This window comes from Natrix helvetica (genome assembly GCF_964273705.1).
Source record: "Natrix helvetica genome assembly, chromosome: Z".
Lineage (NCBI taxonomy): Eukaryota > Metazoa > Chordata > Lepidosauria > Squamata > Natricidae > Natrix > Natrix helvetica.
This window is the reverse complement of record NC_138554.1, coordinates 27,183,717-27,204,293: the sequence shown is the minus strand read 5'-3', so window position 1 is coordinate 27,204,293 and position 20,577 is coordinate 27,183,717. Positions and strand designations below refer to the sequence as shown.

The 20,577-nt window shown below is 39.4% G+C and overlaps 1 protein-coding gene across 1 annotated transcript in view; it reads right to left on the bottom strand.

The window, feature by feature from the left end:
• Positions 1-20,577, bottom strand: part of CD19 (CD19 molecule) — a 28,429-nt gene extending 7,852 nt beyond the window's left edge. Inside the window, exons 1-13 of the mRNA XM_081970424.1 lie at positions 20,467-20,577; positions 19,442-19,690; positions 18,504-18,632; positions 16,544-16,840; positions 14,814-14,903; positions 13,228-13,276; positions 11,976-12,049; positions 9,902-10,012; positions 7,193-7,243; positions 5,481-5,540; positions 2,570-2,632; positions 2,391-2,465; positions 1,020-1,088 (exon numbers count right to left, since the gene is read on the bottom strand). Coding sequence (XP_081826550.1) covers positions 1,020-1,088; positions 2,391-2,465; positions 2,570-2,632; positions 5,481-5,540; positions 7,193-7,243; positions 9,902-10,012; positions 11,976-12,049; positions 13,228-13,276; positions 14,814-14,903; positions 16,544-16,840; positions 18,504-18,632; positions 19,442-19,690; positions 20,467-20,569 — 1,420 coding nt within the window. The 5' untranslated portion in view covers positions 20,570-20,577. The remainder of the gene's footprint in view (positions 1-1,019; positions 1,089-2,390; positions 2,466-2,569; positions 2,633-5,480; positions 5,541-7,192; positions 7,244-9,901; positions 10,013-11,975; positions 12,050-13,227; positions 13,277-14,813; positions 14,904-16,543; positions 16,841-18,503; positions 18,633-19,441; positions 19,691-20,466) is intronic.

Below are 20,577 nucleotides of genomic sequence, written 5' to 3'. Positions count from 1 at the left end.
CAGCCTAAAGCATCCAAGATTTCCACAAATGAGGTACTATATAAAAAGAATGTATTTAACTAGTTGTGTTTCCCAGAATTGATATAAATAGATTGTCTCTTACACAAGACATAATATTTAAGTAGCAGCCAGTTACTAATCATTATATTTTGTGTATTTAATATTGATAAAACCCCATTTGGAATCACTGTGAGATGATATATATATGTTGTATTTGTGCTGATAAAATAAAGGGAGACTTTATATATATATATATGTGTGTGTGTGTTTGTAACACAAACACACACACACACACACACACACATATATATATATATCATACCCTCTATCTCATTTTACCAGTCTACCAAATCTCAACTTCCAACTGCACTGATTTGATGGTATTTCCTTAAATAAATATGATATAAAATACAGGTAGTACTTGACTTACAGCCACAACTGAGGCTAAAATTTCTGTGATTAAGTGAGACATTTGTTAAGTGAAGTTTGCCCCATTTTATGATCTTTCTTGCCTCAGTTGTTAAGTGAATCATTGCAGTTGGTAAGTTAGTAACCTGGTTGTTAAGTGAATCTGGTTTCCCCGTTGACTTTGCTTGTCAGAAGGTCACAAAAGGGGATCTAATCTAATCTATTCTATTCTGTTTTGTTTTGTTCTGTTTTGTTCTGTTCTGTTCAGTTCAGTTCTACCCTACCCTACGCTACCCTACCCTACCCTACCTTATCCTACCTACCTTGCCCCACCCTACCCTGCCGTATCCATTGCAGTGATATGGTTAAGGGAAGAAAAGATCATCAATTGGGCATGACTCATTTAGCAAGTGCCTCACTTAACAATGGAAATATTGGTCCCCTTCTGTTTGTAAGTTTAAGACTGTCAGTAATAGTAATAATAAATATGCCTTCTAGAAATAGGTTGGCTTTTGCTGACGAAGAAAGATGGAGAAATGTCATACATTTGGGGATAAGGAATTCTGGACTTGTAGGTTTTTTGTTGTTGTTGTTTAGTTTCTATTTTGTACCTGCTATGAGTCGTGCTGTACCAGAGCTCATAGGACACTCTTCTTCCAAATTTATATAGTTTTCATTGTCTGTTAAATAAATATACAGTTGATTATCACCAGCAGCCCCATGATTCAATAATTTTGTCAGCATCTTATGGAGTCAGTTTCTGTTTTGAGAAGTATCTTATAAGTTCTCATAAGACATCCAAGGTCACTTGATAATGAGAGGAGTGGCATATAAATTTAATAAATAAATAAAAAATAACTAAAGCCATAAGAGGGAAAAGGAAGGAAAATAATATTACTGCAGTAACATGATGCATCAAAATCTGCAGCTGCCACAATGAAGTGTTATGAAGACTAGGGGGTCTTTGGTCCCATTGTGGACACCCAAATGAAGGCTCCTGGGCACAAGGTTTTGCAACCAGTACTAGTGGTAAAGTATCTTTACAATTTTGAAAATCAGTTCAGTCAGTATATTTATTAATTTCAAAATTCTACAGACATCTTTGTTTAAACTACTTTTGTTTAAAAATAACCTGGGTTAGAATAAAAAACAAGAATAAGCATGTTAGACCAGAGGGAAAAATATATCTACAATATGACAATGTGGAATAGAATACAGTACTTGTAGCTGTCTATGAAGATTCTCATCTGTCCAGGTCATAGTTGTATCAAAAGGGATTTTTACTTTTGACTGATTATTTTTGAGGAAAAAGAAGACATTTCGCTTCATATCCTGGAAGTAGTATTGGATGGTGTGGGAGATGGAAGGACGGTTATTGACAGTTAAGATTAGTTTTGGGGAACGATAGGTTCTGATCTGATGGTGGTGGTGGGAGAATGAAAAGATTATGTTTTCTTTTTCCTCAAAAAATTAGTCTAGATGTCTTTTCAAAAATAAAAACCAGTTTTGATGTACTTCTAGCTGTTCCCAACTAACATGGTGTTGCAGTACATTACACATTAGATTACCTCTAGCACAGTGATTCTCAACCTTGGTCACCTGAAGATGCGTGGACTTCAACTCCCAGAATCCCCCACCCAGCTCTGCTGGGAGTTGAATTCTGGGAGTTGAAGTCCATGCATCTTCAGGTGGACCAAGGTTGAGAAGCACTGCTCTAGCTAAAACACCTGGGTATTTGTGAAGATATGTTTCAACGCATGAAAAACTCCAGTTTTGGAAACCTAGTTGGCTTTCCTTTACATTTAGTATTTCTCAACCTTGGCAATGTTAAGATTTATGGACTTCAACTCCCAGAATTTCCCTATCAGCATGCTGATGTGAGAATTTTGGGAAATGAATTCTCCACATCTTAAAATTGACAAGTTTTAGAAACCCTGATCTATGCTTGTCCTTTCAACTTCCATATCAAATCCAGACACTACCTTCAGCAATGGGGTCTTGGTCTTGGATCAAATTCTCAACGACCTGCTCGGTTTTATTGGAGTACCATGAGTCAGCTATGGGACATAAGAAAGCAATAATTAAGAATATTCTACTGGTATCTTATCATGACACCTGCATTCCTCATTCTGTCAAGACACACCCATATATTTCTCAATACCTGAGTTCCCATTGTGAAGATCAAACGTCACCTTGTCCTTGTTATTTTCGTAAATGAGTACATCTATGATAGAAGAAAGAATAGATGTCATTTTTTTTAAAAAAAAAGAGGAAGTAAAGGATGGCTGTCATTGCTAATCCACATGCTTTGCATACTGTATGTGAAACATATCTGGGGAAGAAGGGTGGGTATTTTTTCTGAGATCTTGAGGAGCTGTGGACCACTCTTGTAGCAACAGTTTGAAGGACTTCTCAACTTGTACCTCACCAAGGCACAAATTTACTCTGGCAACATGTGTTTTCTGTTGTGTCTTTGTGATGAGGCCTTCATCTTATCCACAGTCCATGAATGAGTCGTGCATAAGGCATCAGATGTTAAAATATTATTCCCCTCCCCTCCTTATTCCAACACCAGCTAAGGGTAATCTCATGGCATGTCAATTCTGTTAGATTTTGTTATCCATTTATTTGGAGGGGAATCAAGCTAATTATTCTCTCAGTGATTTGACAGGATAAAGTTGATAAGGAAAGGAAATTTCATCCTGGTGCTTTTCTCATATTCAAAGATAGGTGGATGGTACTGGCAATTCAGTAGAAAAGAATGATTGTAAAATGCTATCTCTAAAAACGTTTTGATTATTACATGCCATCAAGTTGATGTCAAATCTTATTGACCATGTAGATATATTTTCTCTAGGACAAATCTGTTTCCAACCTGTTCTTTCAGATCTTCCACATTGTTGTTCGTAATCCTCTTTTCTTTCTTTCCACCTTTCCTAGCATTATGCTTCTTTAGAAAGCTAGATCTTTGCTTGCAGTGCCTAATGTAAGTTTAGATATTTGTATAATTGAGAATTCCAGGTTGATTTATTCAGTAATCCACTGTATGCATGGTCCATTTTGGGAATTCTATAAGTTGAAATCCATAGATCTGGAAGTTCCCAAGCTTGGGTACACTCACACAGACGTGCCGATAGTAGAGGCAGCAAGATCTGGCCATAAGGCATACAGAACACACAATGTATCTAAATTTACATGAATGCAAGAGGGTTTCTTAAGTCAAGATGTTGGTTGATCATTAGCCCAGAGTAGAGAGCTGAGAGTATAGATCTTCAGCTTCTGACAAGCAAAGTGAATGGAAAAGCCATATTCACTTAACATCCATATTCAATTTAACAACTGCAGTGATTCACTTAACCATTGTGGCAAGAAAGATAGGTGGAGCAAAATGGAGCAAAATTCACTTAACAAATGTCTTGCTTAGTAATAGAAATTTTGGGCTCAATTGGGGTTGTAAGTCAAGGACTATCTGCCAGATGAATTGGTAGACATGGGCGCAGATATACCCTCTTCCTTTTCCTGAGCGTACTTTGGAAAGTTTAAAAATGACCACCTTGTTCCCCTGTCCGGCTTGTTCTCTTCAGACAAGGAGAGTGATATTTCAGATGAAGAAATGCTGAAGGCATGTAGAAAGAGTTAGAGATTAAAAAACTGGTATTATGAATTTTGTCTCCACCTGAACCTATCATTGAATAACTGGCCTCTGATTTTCAGCACTCTTGTGTTGTGGATAAACATCTGAGAGATTGGTATATAGGTAGTCCTCGGCTTATGACTGTAATTGGGATGGGAATTTTGGTTGATAACCAAGATGGATGTTAAGTGGAGTGATGGGCTGTCTACTAAAACAAAGCAAGGTTATGGCAAATACTTGAAAGGAGACAGGGAAGCCTGTAATTGTGGAGTCTGTATAAAAATGTATAAAGCTTTCTTAGTCCTTTGTTCTGGGTCCTGGCATTTTGCTGGTTGGGACCCATTTGTGGATGCACATCAATAAAAGGAAACAAAACCTGCATCTCATGTCTTCATTGGCTTCAGCATCAGGCTCAGACCCAAACTGGGGACAACAATCCAATTTTACAGTTTTGGCCCCAATTGTTAAGTGATTGTTGAGCGAATTCTGGCTTCCTTCTGTTGATTTTGCTTGTCATAAGCCATTTGGGAAGGTCACATATGGTGATCATATGACCTAGAGCAGTGATGGGGAACCTTTTTGGCACCGAGTGTCCAAACCGGAACATGCATGCACATGGGTGCCGGCCAGCTGGTATTCGCACATGCTGGAGCCCCTGAAACCCAAAGACCATGTGGCATGCACACCCGCCATCTGGTTTTTGGGTTTCCGGGACTCCAGCATGCACAAAGGTCAGCTGGCCAGCAGGCACGAGCATGTCGGAAACCAGAAAAGCAGCTGGCAACGGCACATGTGCCCACGAAGAGGGCTCTGCGTGTCACCTCTGGCATGCATGCTATAGGTTTGCCATCACAACATGCATGCTATAGGTTTGCTAGAATCACTGCAACCATCATAAATACATGCTGGTTGCCAAACGCCCACATTTTGATTGTATGACTGTGGGGATGCTGCAATAGTCATATTATGTGTGAGGCCAGTTGTAAGTCACTTTTTTCACTGCCATTGCAACCTTGAGTAGTCAGTAACAAATGATTGTACCTTGAGGACTACCTGTACAAAATTCAGAAACCCCTCTTTCATACACACACAAGTGAATGTTTAATATTCTCCTTCAGTATTTATTTTTCAGCTACCCTTAAAAATTATAGTTCTCTGCCCACAAATCCAATAGGGTTTTGCTCCTCCCCAGGTAACATTACTCATTCAAAGAGCTGCTGAAAAATGAGGGTCCAGAGGGGATGTCTACAAGATGGTCAAGCAAACCAAGAAGGACACCTGCACCCTATGGTCATTGCCTGCGTCTTAACGTTTCAAAACTGTCTGCAATTGCCCTGAGAAGTTCATCAGCTCCCTTCACAACATGTAGGAAATCAATGAAGAAATCTGATGCGAACTTACATTAAGAAAGCAAAGCTTGTAAGAGAAATTAGTTTACCATTCAAAACTACAACTCCCGGTTTCACTTCTTCTTGAGTATTTTCGTAGTTTTCATCATCTGAAGCAAAACCAAATAAGATTTAAAAGATTACAAGTAGTCCTTGAGATATGACAGGTCGTTTACCTGCAGTTTGAACTGAGGACAAATCCCCTCCCCCCAAAAAAACTACATTATGACCCCATTTCAAAGTTATGGTCACCGCACCACCCTGTGGTCATTCGCCCTTATGACTGACCACAGGAATGCTGCAACACCCCACTGCTTCTCTCCTGAGGGGCACGTGACATGGATTTTGAGAGGCACGTGACATGGATTTTGTAACTTGCTAAGTAACATAGATGCTTTGTATTTTAATTTGACTTATTTTCTTTTTGAAAATGATGTTCAGGCTCGTGACAAACTGGAATGTAGGAAAACCTTCATCTTATGGTTGTACAGATTAATAGTTTTTAACATTCCTAAACTGATCAGATAATTTACAGAAGGATGCCTGGAGATTATCTCCTGATAGGAAAAAGTTTCTTAGTGTCAACGGGGATCTGGTTATCTAACTTCAAATAGGCTTTATAATTGATTTACTGTGCAAGGAGGGATTTACTCTTATCCTGTCCAACCAACTTTCCTCTTTTATTTTGCTTTGTTGTGTTAACTAAAAAAGGAATGTAAAGTGGGTTTCCAGGTTCTCTCTTTTCATAGGGAGATCCCACTTTATCAGGGTACCCTAGTAAACTGCTTTTAAATGATCTTCTGACTCGGTTGTTTATTAGGAAGATAAATCGAGGCAGAACCTTGGGCCAGATTCATCCTGCCCTACCTGGACTCCGCAGTGCTTGGGCTTCCTCCCGACATGCCCATAGTTACCCCACATTTACCTTTTGACAATTCCCGGATCTCATGTTGAGGCAGTGGGATAGGATGGCAGCCATGGAGCAGATGGCTCCATTTTGCTCATTTTTGGACCCTCATTTTTGCTGCCTTAATGCAGTCTTCAAGGGCTGCAGAAGCTTTCTGCAGCTTTCAGAAGTTTTGTGTAGCTTTCAGAAGCTATCCACAGCATTGCGAAGACTTTGTAAAGGCAACAAAATAAAGCAATTTGTTGCCGAGTTGCATGGCAGCAACCCAGAAGCGGCTGCCATTTTGCCCTGCCCACTTTTTTTTCTCACTTTCACTATTATTTTTCTCTTCCACATTCTACTATGATGCTACTAGTTGCCCAAATTAAAGCTCGGTCAAGAGCTGTGGTTTCCTTTGTTTTTCTGGTTTTACCTATAGCTGCATATATTATATTTAACAATATGTTCAATTTCTCAGAACACTGCACCACTTGAGTAAGGTTTACCAGGTCAATTGGTGCCAACTGTAACTGCAATCGATAAGTTCACAGCATGGTAAGATTTCATGGGATTTCTTAATATAAAGTAAATAATGGTTTATTCATTGACTCATTTGTGCATTGCCCCAAAGAAAGATCATATTATGATGACCACAGCAAGTGATTCCAACCAATCCAAGCCTTCCCCACATCCAACCCTATATATTTCAAGAGGGTAATTTTCTTTCAGTTAAGAGATTAAGCTGTTAGTTGACTGTGCTACATTTGATAGTCACTCTGTGTCTACGGCTTGAGAGCTAACTGTTGTCCTATAAATTCCTTTCCCATCTCATGCTGCTCCTCCCCCCCCCCTCCCCCCCCACTTGACCCATTTTACCATCTGACTTCAGCTCAGTTTCGCTATCAGGGCATTCATATTCTTCTTCATCTGATTGAAAGAAAAGGAAGAAACAGTTAGGTGCAATTTTTGGAGTAGTTTTTCTGATTAACATCTGAAAATCATCAGAAAATTGCCTGATTGACATCAAACAATCAAAATCACGAGACATATTAGTACCATATATAAAGCCTTAGTAAGGCCACACCTGGAATAATGCATCCAGTTTTCATCACATTACAAAAAAGATGCTGAGAGTTTGGAAAGAGTGCAGAGAAGAACAACTAAGATGATTAAAGGCCTGAATACTAAAATATATGAAGAACATTTTGCAGGATTTGGATTTAGCTAGTCTAGAGAAAAGAAGGACTAGAGGGGACATGATAGTAGTATTCCAGTATTTGAGAGGTTGCATCAAAGAGGAGGGGCTCAACTTATTTTCTAAAGCACCAGGGGGGAAAGCAAGAAACAATGGAAACTAATCAAGGAAAGAAGCAACCTGGAATTAAGGAGAAACTTCCTGATAGTGAGGACATTTAATCAGTGGAATAGCTTGCCTTCAGAAGTTGTGGGTGCTTCATCATGGGAGGTTTTTAAGGACTGTCACTTGTCTGAAGTGGTATAGGGTCTCCTGCTTGAGCAAGGGATTGGACTAGAAGAGCTCAAAGGTCCCTTTCAGCTCTATTCTGATTGATTGACATAAGGCATGGATTTTCAGACCTCAAGTCTTGTCCCCCTGGATAGTCTCAAGCAACTTGCAAGGGAACACCCATGAAGCTTGGACACAGCAGGGAGCAAAGGCACAAGTGGAAGAGCTGTCTGGAAAATCTGTCAATCACAAATAGTTTTATTATTTCTGTATTTATTACGGTACTTGGCTCTCTTCATGGGGAGTATCCACACTCGTTGATTCAGTAAATAATATAGTGGGTCATGATTACTATGATTGAGAAACCTCTTTTTGAGTCACTGGCCTCCTACATTAAGAATGGACTACATGATACTACAGGTAGTCCTTGATTTGTGACCACAATAGGGACCGGAAAATTCATTGTTAAGTTCATTGCAGTTGCTAAGCAAGCCATTGTGATCGCATCTGATTTTACCTGTATTTTTGCCTATTGGTTTACACCACTTTGAAGTAAAGTAAGAAAAGTGTACTTTGTTAAATGCACTTTTGTTTTAAAGAACCATTCTCTATGAGTTTTTCTCTACCTTGGCAACTTTAAAATGTGTGGATTTCAACTCCCAGATTCCCAGCTGGCATTCAATTCTGGGACTTGAATTCCACGCCCTTAAAGTTGCCAAAGTAGAGAAACATTGTTCTATGTGATTTTTTTCAAAAAACCAGCTTATTTGAAAGCAGGCAGGCATGGAAGCTCCTGAAAGTGAAACAGCTCTTGCTAGTTTGGCACACTGATTGGTCAACTCTAGAAGATGTTGTAAATCACTCATATTGAAATAACTCTTGTCTAATCATGCAAAAAGAGGAAGAGTTGAAGTTATTTACTTCCTCTACCCTCATCTGTGCTGTTTGGGTCAAAAAGTTGCCTAGTTGAACCAGCCTGTTGCACAAAGCATGCCATTAACACTACTGGTGGCACGAAGTATTCTGTGCTACTGCCACACTTTGCTATTGCTTTTAGTGATTACAAGAGGGTTTTAAACCTTGTGAAGCTGGCGAACCTGGAAGAGGAGGAGAAGGTGGAGAAGGATCCACAAAATGGCCAGCTTAATTTTTTTAATGGGTCATGATGAGAACAATGTGGTCTGTAAAAAAAATGTTTTGGCCATTAGTCTCTTATGGAACTTCACCAAGTTCTTGAAGAACCCTATGATTCTGAGGAATACAGTATCAAACATTCTGTGAGAAATTTACACCAACATTTCTGGTGTTTTCAGAGTGTTGTTGTTGTTGTGAATGGCAAAGGCAGGTGCCTCACGTTGAAAGGTGGAGGCCCACTTTGGTTCAGTCTTTAAACAGCTTTACCCATTTCCTGTGCTGGTTTTTTTTGTGTGTGCATCCTGCCTTCATTTAAGAAAGCCTTACTAGTCACAGGTGACTGTGACTGTGATGTTGCTTTACAATAACAGGAAAAGTTATAAATAAATGCCTAGGAACATTTAGAACATGTTTAAACATCATAAATTACAGTCTTGTTCATTACAGGCCTTTGGTGGATTGGATTGTATAAAAACCTGCATTAACCTCACCTCTGAAAACATTTACTTTTTCAGAAGACTTGAGCTGCAGATTCCCCTTCTGTGTTTTGCATCATTGGCTTCACACCCTCAGAAATTAAACCAAAATTAAACCAGTAGCAATTCAAAGCCAGATCTTTAAAAGCAATCCATAGGATGTAGAATAAAGTGTCATGTCTCTCAGGGTGCAAAGAGAAAATATCTACTGCAAACTCTGCATAGGTATCAGGAAGGGCATCTGGCCAATAAATTCTGAGCTCCACCCAGTCGCCCGAACCCCAAATCAAGGGATTACAGAGTCATAAAAAAAAAAGAAAAAAGAGAGAAAGAAAATCCAATGTTTATAATGGTACCTTACTTGATCATATAATATTATTTGCTATTACTGTAACATTACTCCAGTCATAATCAGTCTTTGCTCTTTATACCATTTTTATTATTGACACTTCCCCTATTACAAATTACACACACAATACCTAATTCTATGACCTGCCTATCTGTACCTACCTTCCATGATGAGGGTATTGGGCAAGATTTTTCCTTTCTGCAGTAACCTTTGGCCACGTTGTGCACCCATATCTGGCGGCATGTTTTCATAGGCATCAACTTGCTCTGTGACTTAAGAGACAAGAAGCACATTGCATCAAAATATCTCTTCCAAAGGAGAATGTTTTAAAGACAAATAAAGATACATGGTGCATAATCATTTGAAGATGCACCTTCTTGTCCCATTAAGAAAACTGCAATCTTTCAAAATGCTACAAGACGTGGCATTTGCTCATGAGGAAAATGTTCTGGTTTTGTCTATGAGAATGTTCAGAACTTATACAAAGGCAATGCCCTTATTATATTGCCCTCACAAAGAAGAGGGAGTTGACCTATCCCCCAAAGCACTTGGGGGGCAGGACAAGAAGTACCGTATTTTTCAGAGTATAAGGCGCACCAAGATTTTAAAGAGGCAAATTTTTTAAAAAAAGTTTTTGCACTCTGCAGACCTCCTAAAAACGGCACGTTTTTTGTCAAAAAAAAGGGCATGCATAGCATTTAGGAGGCATATGGAGTGTTCCTGAGGGCTGGGGAAGCACAAAATGGCCCATTTTCCACTCATTTTTGCCCTCCCCAGCCCCCAGGAGAACTCTGAAAGCCTCCTAGAGGCTAGGCACTGCCATTTTTGCAAAGGGGGCAGGGTTTTAGGAGGCCAAAAATGTTGTATTCAGTGTATGATGCACCCAGATTTTTCACCCTCTTTTTGGGGGGAAAAAGGTCCGTCTTATTCTCCGAAAAATATGGGTAAGGAGTGGAAGCTCATTAAAGAGAGAGCCAACCTAGAACTAAGGTGAAATTTCCTGAGAGTGAGAACAATTAATCAATGGAACAGCTTGCCACTAGACGTTGTGGGTGCTCCCTCATTGGAGATTTTAAAGAAGAGATTGGACAGCCATTTGTCTGGCATGGTATTAGGGTCTCCTGCTTGAGCAGAGGATCGGACTAGAACACCTCCAAGGTCCTTTCCAACCCTATTAGTCTATGTCCTCATCTCCTGAAGAATAAATGCTCCTGCTGCAAGGCTGCCTCATTCATGATGTAACTGTTGATGCAGGGTGCTTTCAAACCCAGCAACAGTAAAATGTTGTGTTGTTGCTGTGTTACTTTGTGTGTTCGCTGAGAGCTTCTGTACTGGAAACAAACTCCACAGTTGGCCAAATAAAGTGTTCTGTTCTGTTCTGTTCTACGTAGCCTGTGATGGCAGAAAAGTCTACTAGGTTAAAGAATTGCTGGCTGCACTTCCAGTCCCTATTCTAACTGAATAGGAAGAACATGTGTTCTGTCTACACATGAAACAAAGAGGGAAGAAAGAGGCGGGGTGGGGGGACTACTTTAGGGCCAGTACTTCACAGTTAAAAACCCACAAGTCACTGCTGTAAATTCCCTGACTGCAGAGAGTGATTGCTTCATGGGATTAGGTAACAAGGGAACTAAGAGGAACAGAACAATTCTGTTCCCAGGGCTCACTTTCTGCCACAAAGGGCCTGCTATGAAGCCATTTCTCCTTGCTTTCCTTCCTTCAATGAAAATAAAGCAGTGAAAGCAGCTGTGCATTCAGGAGCCTGTGGTAAGAGTATCCTCAGCTTCAACAGCAAAGGCTTGGGGAACTTGACTGCAAAGTTCGCCATCGCTGTTCTAAGCCTTTACTCATTTTACAACAACACTAATTCAGAATAGTGCTAAATTTATGCCCCAAAGGGTTTTGGGTACCATACAACATAGTAATGTGAAACCAGAGCACATTTTGCTACATGTCAAATCTTCTCTTCTCTTCAACTCCAACCCAAGCCATGTTAGGGAGACGATTTTCCTACTGTAGATCATGCTTGGCTGGAACCAGAAGATCTGGCAATTACTTTCCTTAATTTTCTTGCATTAAATCTATAAGGACCACACCAGTGTGCTGCATTCCTAAAGCAACTTTCAGTAACATACTTTTTCACAAATTAAAGTAGTGGAAAATGCACATTAGCATAATCTTCTTGAGGAAGAATTTTATGAATGGAGAAATTAGAAATGGTCCTAATTAACTCACCATCATCATTTCCTGCAGATACCATAATCCTATTGGAGACAGATCTTTTGTTGCGTTTGGCATAAAAGTATCTTCTAGAAATGAGAGACACATAAAATATGAATGACATCAAGATCTGAGTTGAACACAAATTGCTTTGTCGGGGCACAAATGTAAAGGACATCAGATGCTCAACAGTGTGAGTCTTTTTAGGAGGACAACTGTGGTTGTCGCGCCTAAACTTCAAATAGTCCTCTAGAACAGTGTTTTTCAACCTTGGCAACTTGAAGATGTCTGGGAATTCTGGGAGTTGAAGTCCAGACATCTTCAAGTTGCCAAGGTTGAAAAACACTGCTCTAGAATACTATAGCTGATGACACTTGGGCCATTAGGGGAGAAGGTCAGGAAAAATATCTGGGGTCCTTATTGGGTTCCTATATGCAACATGGAGTTGAGAAACACACAGTATCAACCTAGATACTGTTCTTCCCAGCCTCATTAAAACCATTTAATTCAGAACTTAAAAATATCTTACTGTATCAATGGGATTTATAAAGTTAACGAATCTCCATTAATAGTTATAGACTATTTTTTGTAAATGGGCTGGACATGTAATAAAAGAAGTCCCCGAGTCCCTTTTTGGGAGAGGGGGCGGTTTATAAATCCAAAGAAATAAATAAATAAGAAATAAGAACTGTTTCTGGCAACTGTTTCCTCAGAAAATTGGATGCAACCAGATTGGGGAAGACTGATGTGGGGCAGAGAGACCCATATCTGATTCCGGGTTGAGGATCAGACTTGAGCTCGAGTATTATGCTAAGAGCATGACATTTCAAGAAAGAGGGGATGAACATGCCAAGGACTGAATTTAATCTAACTTAAACCGAGCGCCTTAATTTAATTCACACAACAACATACCTGGGCATGCGTTTAATCATTTCCTTCTTCTGACAGGCTAAAAATTGTAATTTGCCAGACACATTTGATTTTTTTTTCTGCATGCCAAATTTTCAAGAATCAGATACAGCTTAAGCACTTATGCCTTAGGATTTCAAGTCTATAAAACATCTGGAATTTCACCACCAGATGCTCACTCTCTGCCACTAAGGTTAATACGAAGCCATTCCTTCATTTTTCTTGTCTTTTGTCTCCTGTTTTCCTTTTGCCAGGCTTATCTTGTAGAGTCCACAATCCTCTCTTGTATATAGTTTTCTAAATTCAGTGCACAATTCCCATTATTTTTTGTCCCTCTGTTAACATTCTGAGTACTTGCCTCCTGTTATGATTTATCAACTTCTTCTGTTGCCTGCGAGCTCGGTTGACTGAAACAAGAAAGGTTGACAGAGATCATTTCAAATACAGGTAGTCCTCGACTTCTAACGGTTCATTTAATGACCGTTCAAAGTTACACTGGCAATGTAAAAAGTGATTTATGACCATTTTTCACACTTATGACCATCCCCATGGTCACTTGAACAAAGCTCAGATGCTTGGCGACTGGTTCATATTTATGACGGTTGCTGTGTCCCAAGGTCATGTGATCCTCTTTTGTGACCATAAAACATCAGAACTAGAGCTCAGGATATATAAAAAAAAATTTAAAACAGCAGTTAAAGTCAACAGCCAAAAGGCCTATTTGGGGTTTGCTAGAGAGTTACTCCCAAATAATGAAAGGGTCTATGGAGTCAACCTATGTTCCTGTCAAACATTGCAAAGGATTAATCTCAAATAATCTCAAGAAAGGAGGACCCATAGAGCATTTTCTCAAGCCATTTAAGGTTTAAAAGTAATACAGGTAATCCTTGATTTACAACCAAGGTTCGTTCAGCAACTATTTGAAGTTACAATGGCACTGGAAAAAAAGAGACTTATGATCTGTCCTTGCACTTCTGACCATTGCAATGTCCCCAAGGTCATGTGATCAAAATTCAGGCACTTGGTAACTAGCATAAATTTGCATTGATTGTAGTGAGATCATGTGATCACCAGTTGCAACCGTCTCGGCTTGCTTCGGACAAGCAAAATCAATGGGGGTAAGCTGGATTTACTTAATAGCATTGTGATTCACTTAACAACTGCAGTGATTCACTTAATATTGTGGCAAAAAAAGTCTGTAAAATTGGGATTGACTTAACAACTGCTTTGCTTAAAAATGAAAATTCTGGTCCCAATTGTGGTCGTAAATCAAGGACTCCCTATAACAAAATAGGAAGAAATGTTGTCACTATTTGTATTGAAAGGATTAGATTTAATCTACAGCAGGGGTGTCCAAACTTGGGAACTTTAAGACTTGTGGACTTCAACTCTCAGAATTCCCCAGCCAGCATGGCTGGCTAGGGAATTCTGGGAGTTGAAGTCCACAAGTCTTAAAGTTCCCAAGTTTGGACACCCCTGATCTACAGGTAGTCCTCGATTTAAAATAGTTCATTTAATATTTGAAGGTACAACCTCCCTTTAAAAAGTGAGTTATGACTGTTTTCCACACTTACAACCATGACAATATCCCCATAGTCACATGGTCAAAGTTCAGATGTTATCAACTGACTCATACTTATGACAGTTGCAATGTCCGGAGGTCTTGTGGTCCCCTTTTGTGATTTTCTGATAAGCAAAATCAATGGGGAAGCCAGATTCACTTACAAACCATCTTACTAATTTAACAACTGCATTGATTCACTTAAAAATTGTGGCAAGGAAGGTCATAAAATGGGGCAAAACTCAGTTAACAAATGTCTCACTTAGCAAGAGAATGTTTGGGCTCAATTGTTTACCTGTATTAACCTATTAGTTTTAATAAATTACAGAAAATATTTATCCATACATTTCTCTCATTAAGCTTCTAAATGTAAAGATACATACCTTGCCGGAGCCTTAGAAAGCAAAAAACAGAGCCAAGGCAAATAATCATATATCCCATTGCTACAGACGAAATCATCCAATGCCAAACAACTTTGATTGGGATGGAGGGGAAGGAAGAAAAAGATGCTATTAGGCCTTATCAACGATTAAATAACAACTGCAACAAATAAATACAAATATTTATTGTATTTGATGATAAATCAGTTTTTATTTCCTCTATTTGAAAGAAGAAAAGAAGATGTGTCTTCTAAGACAGTGCCTGCTATGCTATTTCTAGCTTTTAATAAGCTCTTGTATTAAATATAGCGGTGCTTTAAAAAAAATACAAATTTTTTAGCATGTTTTCATTTTGCACAGTATAATTAAACATTAGGCACTAAGCATTTCAGATTTTAATTTTTAAAACAAATTTTCTTGTCTTCGGGTCTGGATGTTAGGCTTACAGGCTGTTATCACTCTTTTCGCACCTGAGGAAATTTTAGATGCTAATGAAAAATCCGAGCACAAAATACCGGTTCCAGCTACAGTGTCATTCATAGCTTGTTACCCGTGTGCATGACAAGGCAACAAATGTATTTATGCTGTTAATTGAAAAATGTGACTAGGTTATTATATAGAGAGCAGTGTTTCTCAATCTTGACAACTTTAAGATGTGTGGACTTCAACTCCCAGAATTCCCCAGGTTGAGAAACACTGGTTTATGGTGTAAGAAAAATGACGTTGACAGAAATTTGCAGGAACTGTTTCCTAGGCAAAAAGGTTGAAGCATTTTTAAAGTCCAAAGCGAGATAACATTTGGAAGCTGCTCAGACAGATACCTTCCTAATTCACTTGAGTATAATAACAAGGGGGTGGGAGAAATAAAATGATTCTCAATAAAAGTAATATTAGCTTTCCTGTAGAGTTGTACCACTCTGGTCTATGGACTGCCCTTTGGAGAATTTTTTTTATCATATAGATCATGCATAATCCTCTGTTGTCAGTGGTTCCCAACCTTCTTTTGGCCATGCCCCACCTAAGCATCTCTAAAATCCTGATTATCCCCACCCATCTCCCACTCTGACATACAATTCTTACTTTACTCATAAAGTGAACGCTACTCACACTGAGGAAGCCTAAAAGGCCATTAACTTGGTTTAAACAAGGTTCAAATTGACCCCATTAAAAATCAAATTGCCCCCCTGTGGGGCGTGGGCCCCACGTTGGGAACCACTGGTTTAGATGTAGATCAACAGTTTTCAAATAGTAGACATACAGCCCGCTCAGGATCTCAGGATATGTCAAAAGTGCCAGTAGTGAAAAATAGATAACTAGAAATAGTTAAAAATAGATATAACCATAACATTTGCTGACCGGCCACAAAAATGCATAAAGTATATTATGTTGCACATATTGTCTTACTGATGCCAGTAAACACACCAATTACTGTCCTGTGTTTTTTATCCAGTAATGGGACAAGAGTGAGGGGGTGGGGTGGTAGCACCACAGGAGAAAAAACAAGGTTGGAAGTGGGCCACAGGTTAAAAAAAAGGATTGAGAAACACAGTTCTAGGTTGTACTTTCTAGAAATTATTCGTTAATGAGCTTTTCAAAAAACAATGTGATTATTTTTAAAAAAAACATCAGAAATAATAGATTTGGATTTTATAAACCTGATGGCATTTTTAAGTTTATACTAACTTACATCCAAACACAGCATTCCCTTCTCACCAGTTTACTTAGAGCCTCACCTGTCTTTGCTATCACCTCTAGCTGAAAATAGCGTGTCTGATTTTTCCACTGGCAGGAATAGTTCCCAGCATCTTCAAGGGTTACTTTTGGAAGGATCAAAGAAACAAGACCAGCATTCATATTCAGTGAGTAGCGAATGGAACGCCGGATTGTCATATTAATCAGAACTATATTTTTATGTAGTGAATCATGCTGAATCCAGAGCAGTGTCCCCTCTGTCCAATTTCTATGTACTGGGGCATCACAAGAAAAATATTCAGGATCTATTGCTGAATGAGGCAGGTCTCCCTGGGGTTCTACGGAAGAAAAGTTAGTAATAATAAGTTGAAGTGAAGCACAATTTTACATTAATTCCAGTTATGAAACTTGAAGACATTTTAAATTCTTGATGCATTTTGGCTACACTTCAAATAGCTCAGAAATTTAAAGAGTAATGATTCTGTTTTGAAAAAGCTTTAATTTTCATTTTTTTAAAAAAATGAAATTAAAATATTTGTAAGGTTCATTCCATGGTAGTTGTATGTGTCGCCTGTCGCCTCCATGTAACAGACAGACATTAGGAATATTTTATTTTTGCAATAAAAATGTGGATCCCATTACGGGACAGGCTGAAAATTATCACCATCTACTGAATTTGATTATGCAGATGTTTGCAATCTGAGCTATGACAGTTTATTTCTCCTCACTCATTTTCTCCTCACTCTCAATTCCACTCATAGATGGTATTTGCTATTCAATTCCTGCCCATTGCTTATCACTCTTTAGTAATTAAAGGAATCGTCTTCCTTTAATCTTCTAACCTTCCATTCATGTGCTTAAATACAATTCCTATCAATTTATGTTACAGATAGTGGAAACTATAACCCAGCACAATTAAACAATATTGGTTGGGGGGGGAGGCAACTATCACCTAATGAGGGGTGTCAGTTTCACTGAGGGCCGTATCAGGATTGTGTTTGACCTTGGGGAGCTGGGTGGCCTAGCCAAGATGGGCATGGCCAGCTCGACGTTACTCATGTTGTGGGCGCCTAAGGGGGTCTGAGTGCTCAGCCAGCGAAAATGGGCTTCTGAGCTCTGTTTTCGGCTGCGACGGCCTCCTGTAACCCTCTGCCAGTGAAAATGGAGCTCGGGAGGACCGCATGCAGCCCTCCCGAGCTTTGTTTTCACTGGCAGAGGCACTGCAGCAGTGGTGGAATACAACTGGTACGCCCCGGTACAGGCGTACCAGTGCCTGCTGAGAGCACCAGGTACTGTTCCGGTATGGTGCTCCAGAGGGCCCACCCACCCTCCTTACCCACCTCCTGTATTTGAGCCGGTCAGGGCTTACGCGCATGGAGCGTATGGCGCCTGCGCAACGCTGTGCCGAGCAGCTGGAGTGTTGCGGAGCATTGCGGGTGGTAAGTACATGTGCACACATGCATGTGGTGGATGCCCGGCCCCGTTGTACCGTACCATTGCAACAAGATCCGAAACCACCATTGCACTGCGGGCCAGTCCTTTGCTGTTTTCAGAGCGGCCCTGTGAGCCAGTTCTAAGCACCCCACAGGCTGGATCCGCCCCCCCACCAGGCCTTGAGTTTGACACCCCTGACCTAGATAGATGGATTACAACCTACATCCTACCAAACATTAATTCATGTAAAATCCTCTTACTCATACTCTTTCCAACCCCATACAAATTTATACTTCTTCCCGACTCATTTTAGTCATCGCCTTACCCATGTGGTAATAGAAAAATTATCCACTCTGTTCTCCAATGAAAAATGTAAGTCAGCTCTGATTTGACCTGGAATCTCATGCTAGAGTGGGGGGAAGGAGTGAAAAGCTTGGAGTTCTTGCAGAGAAGGAATCCACGGAGACCCACCACCATCACCCTACCTTGGAATTCCTGAATACTTCCTCTGGCTGTTCCCTTGTAATTAGCTAGGCAATAATAAAGAAGCAACTCTGATCAACTCACGGTGTTGTTCTGATTCTTTTTGGCTGATATAAGGGAAAGAGCTGTTCCCATCTGAAAAATTACCACTAGCATCTTCATAGCCTTCATATGCTTTCATTTTCTCTTGGATGTTGTCAGAGCCATCTCCACCTGGAAAAATAGCTTCAGGTAAACCATCCGGAGTCATTGAAGATGGGTGGCATATAAATCTAATGAATTATTATCATGCTTCATTGCACAATTAGCTAGACGTTTAGATTGGATTTGGCATTTTTATCCGTCTATCGAGTCCTTCCCAAAGACCTGGGATAGGCAGATGCTGTTGTTATTATTTATTTGGTCCACTCTTTTTTTTTGTGCCTGGTATTGGCCATAACAGTGATACCATCTAAGCAATTATTACAGCTATTCTTCTTCCGTTTGTTTATTGTTAAATATACCTTTCTTCCAGGAGATGCCGTACAGATATTCAAGTTTTCCCCATTAAAATCAACCCTGGGAGATTGGGCTGGATTGGGTAAGAAGAGAGAGACTAATCAGCCCCAAGACATCTTAGCTAGATTCTTTGGCTGAGGGAAGACTTTAACCTGGGTCTCCTTGGTCCAAATCAATCAACGTAACTAGCATTTCCTGTTGGGTCTTCTTTCTCTTGTTTCTTCTCTAGTAAGATATCTGCCATATTTTCTGGATACCCATGACTAATTTGAAGGCAATACTGTTACCTGCTACACTGCCCTACCTAGATTCTTTTCATCTGGATGTATGCATCATCAACAATACATAACATCTTGAGCAAACTTCCAAAATGGGACCTTGACATATTTAGACTATAATTCTAGTTCATCCCCCAGCCAGTAGGGCCAATGTGGCTAGGGATGATGGGCTTTCGAAGTGAGGGGTGGAGGGAGCTAGGGAGAGCAGTCAATTCTATAACAAGTTTTCGTTATTACAACACTTACTGGTTCTGTTTGGAAGCACATGGCGGCTTCCTGACCGGCCATTCCAATTACAGGTAAACCAAGTGGTATTTTGCACAACAATTCTGTAGATCGACAAGCCCCACATAGCATTAAGTCTTGCCTCTGGATGGTGGTACCCCACATTTACATACAGCAATTCATTCCTTTTTGGACCACGCCAGATCAGATCTAAATCACTTGAAGTCCGGGTGTGATCCAGACTGCAGGACAAAGAAACTTGCTGGGATTCTAGAACGTGAGATATAGTTATTAAAACTTTCCTTTCTTTCTAGGAGCAATTTTTTTTTAGTATTTAATTCTTCATCACATGGAAGTGCTCAACAAGTCAAATAAATACTTTCGAAACAAAGCAAAACAATAATAACCTTTAAAGAATTTCTAATACCATTGCTAATAACAATTTAAAAATGATTTTTTTCAGTTAAGTTTATCAAAAAGAATTCAGTTCTAAAACTATTTAACATATAACTACATTTTTTAAAAAAGGATATTCTTAAAATGGATTAAATTAACCCAGCAAGTTAGAATAAGGATCAAATGACAAATGGAGCAATTTGCAAAACTTTTAAAAATTAATAAGCAATATCTAAACTGACGCTGGGTTCGTTTTTTTATCCCTAAGTTTAATAGTACCGGATGGTTTCCAAAACTGAATTTTAGATCTTCATTTTTTTCTGAAAATGGGTTAAAATAATACTTACTGAATATTGTCTATGTATTGCACTTAAAAAAATAGACCTACTACCTGAAATACATGACATAACAGGAAAAAAGATATGGAGAGTGATAAGAAATGCAAAAAACCCTAGCTTTTTTTTATCTCAAGCTCACTACTTGCAAGCGTCAGATATTTGGTTTGGGACTGACCATGATGGAAAAAGGACACACATTGTTTCTCTAAAGTTTGACTTCTACGCTGTTGACTTTCCCAAAATATACCTACCTGTTAATCTGAAATCTGTTATCAACTAAGCTTCCAGTTTTCAACCATCTACAAGACCCACCTGTGACCTGGATCACTTGCAAGATTCCGTTGGATGTTTCAGTGTCTGCTGTCCAGTGGTAGGAGAACCATAGGAGAAGCGAGTAGCATAGAACGGGTGCCATTGCCTCCT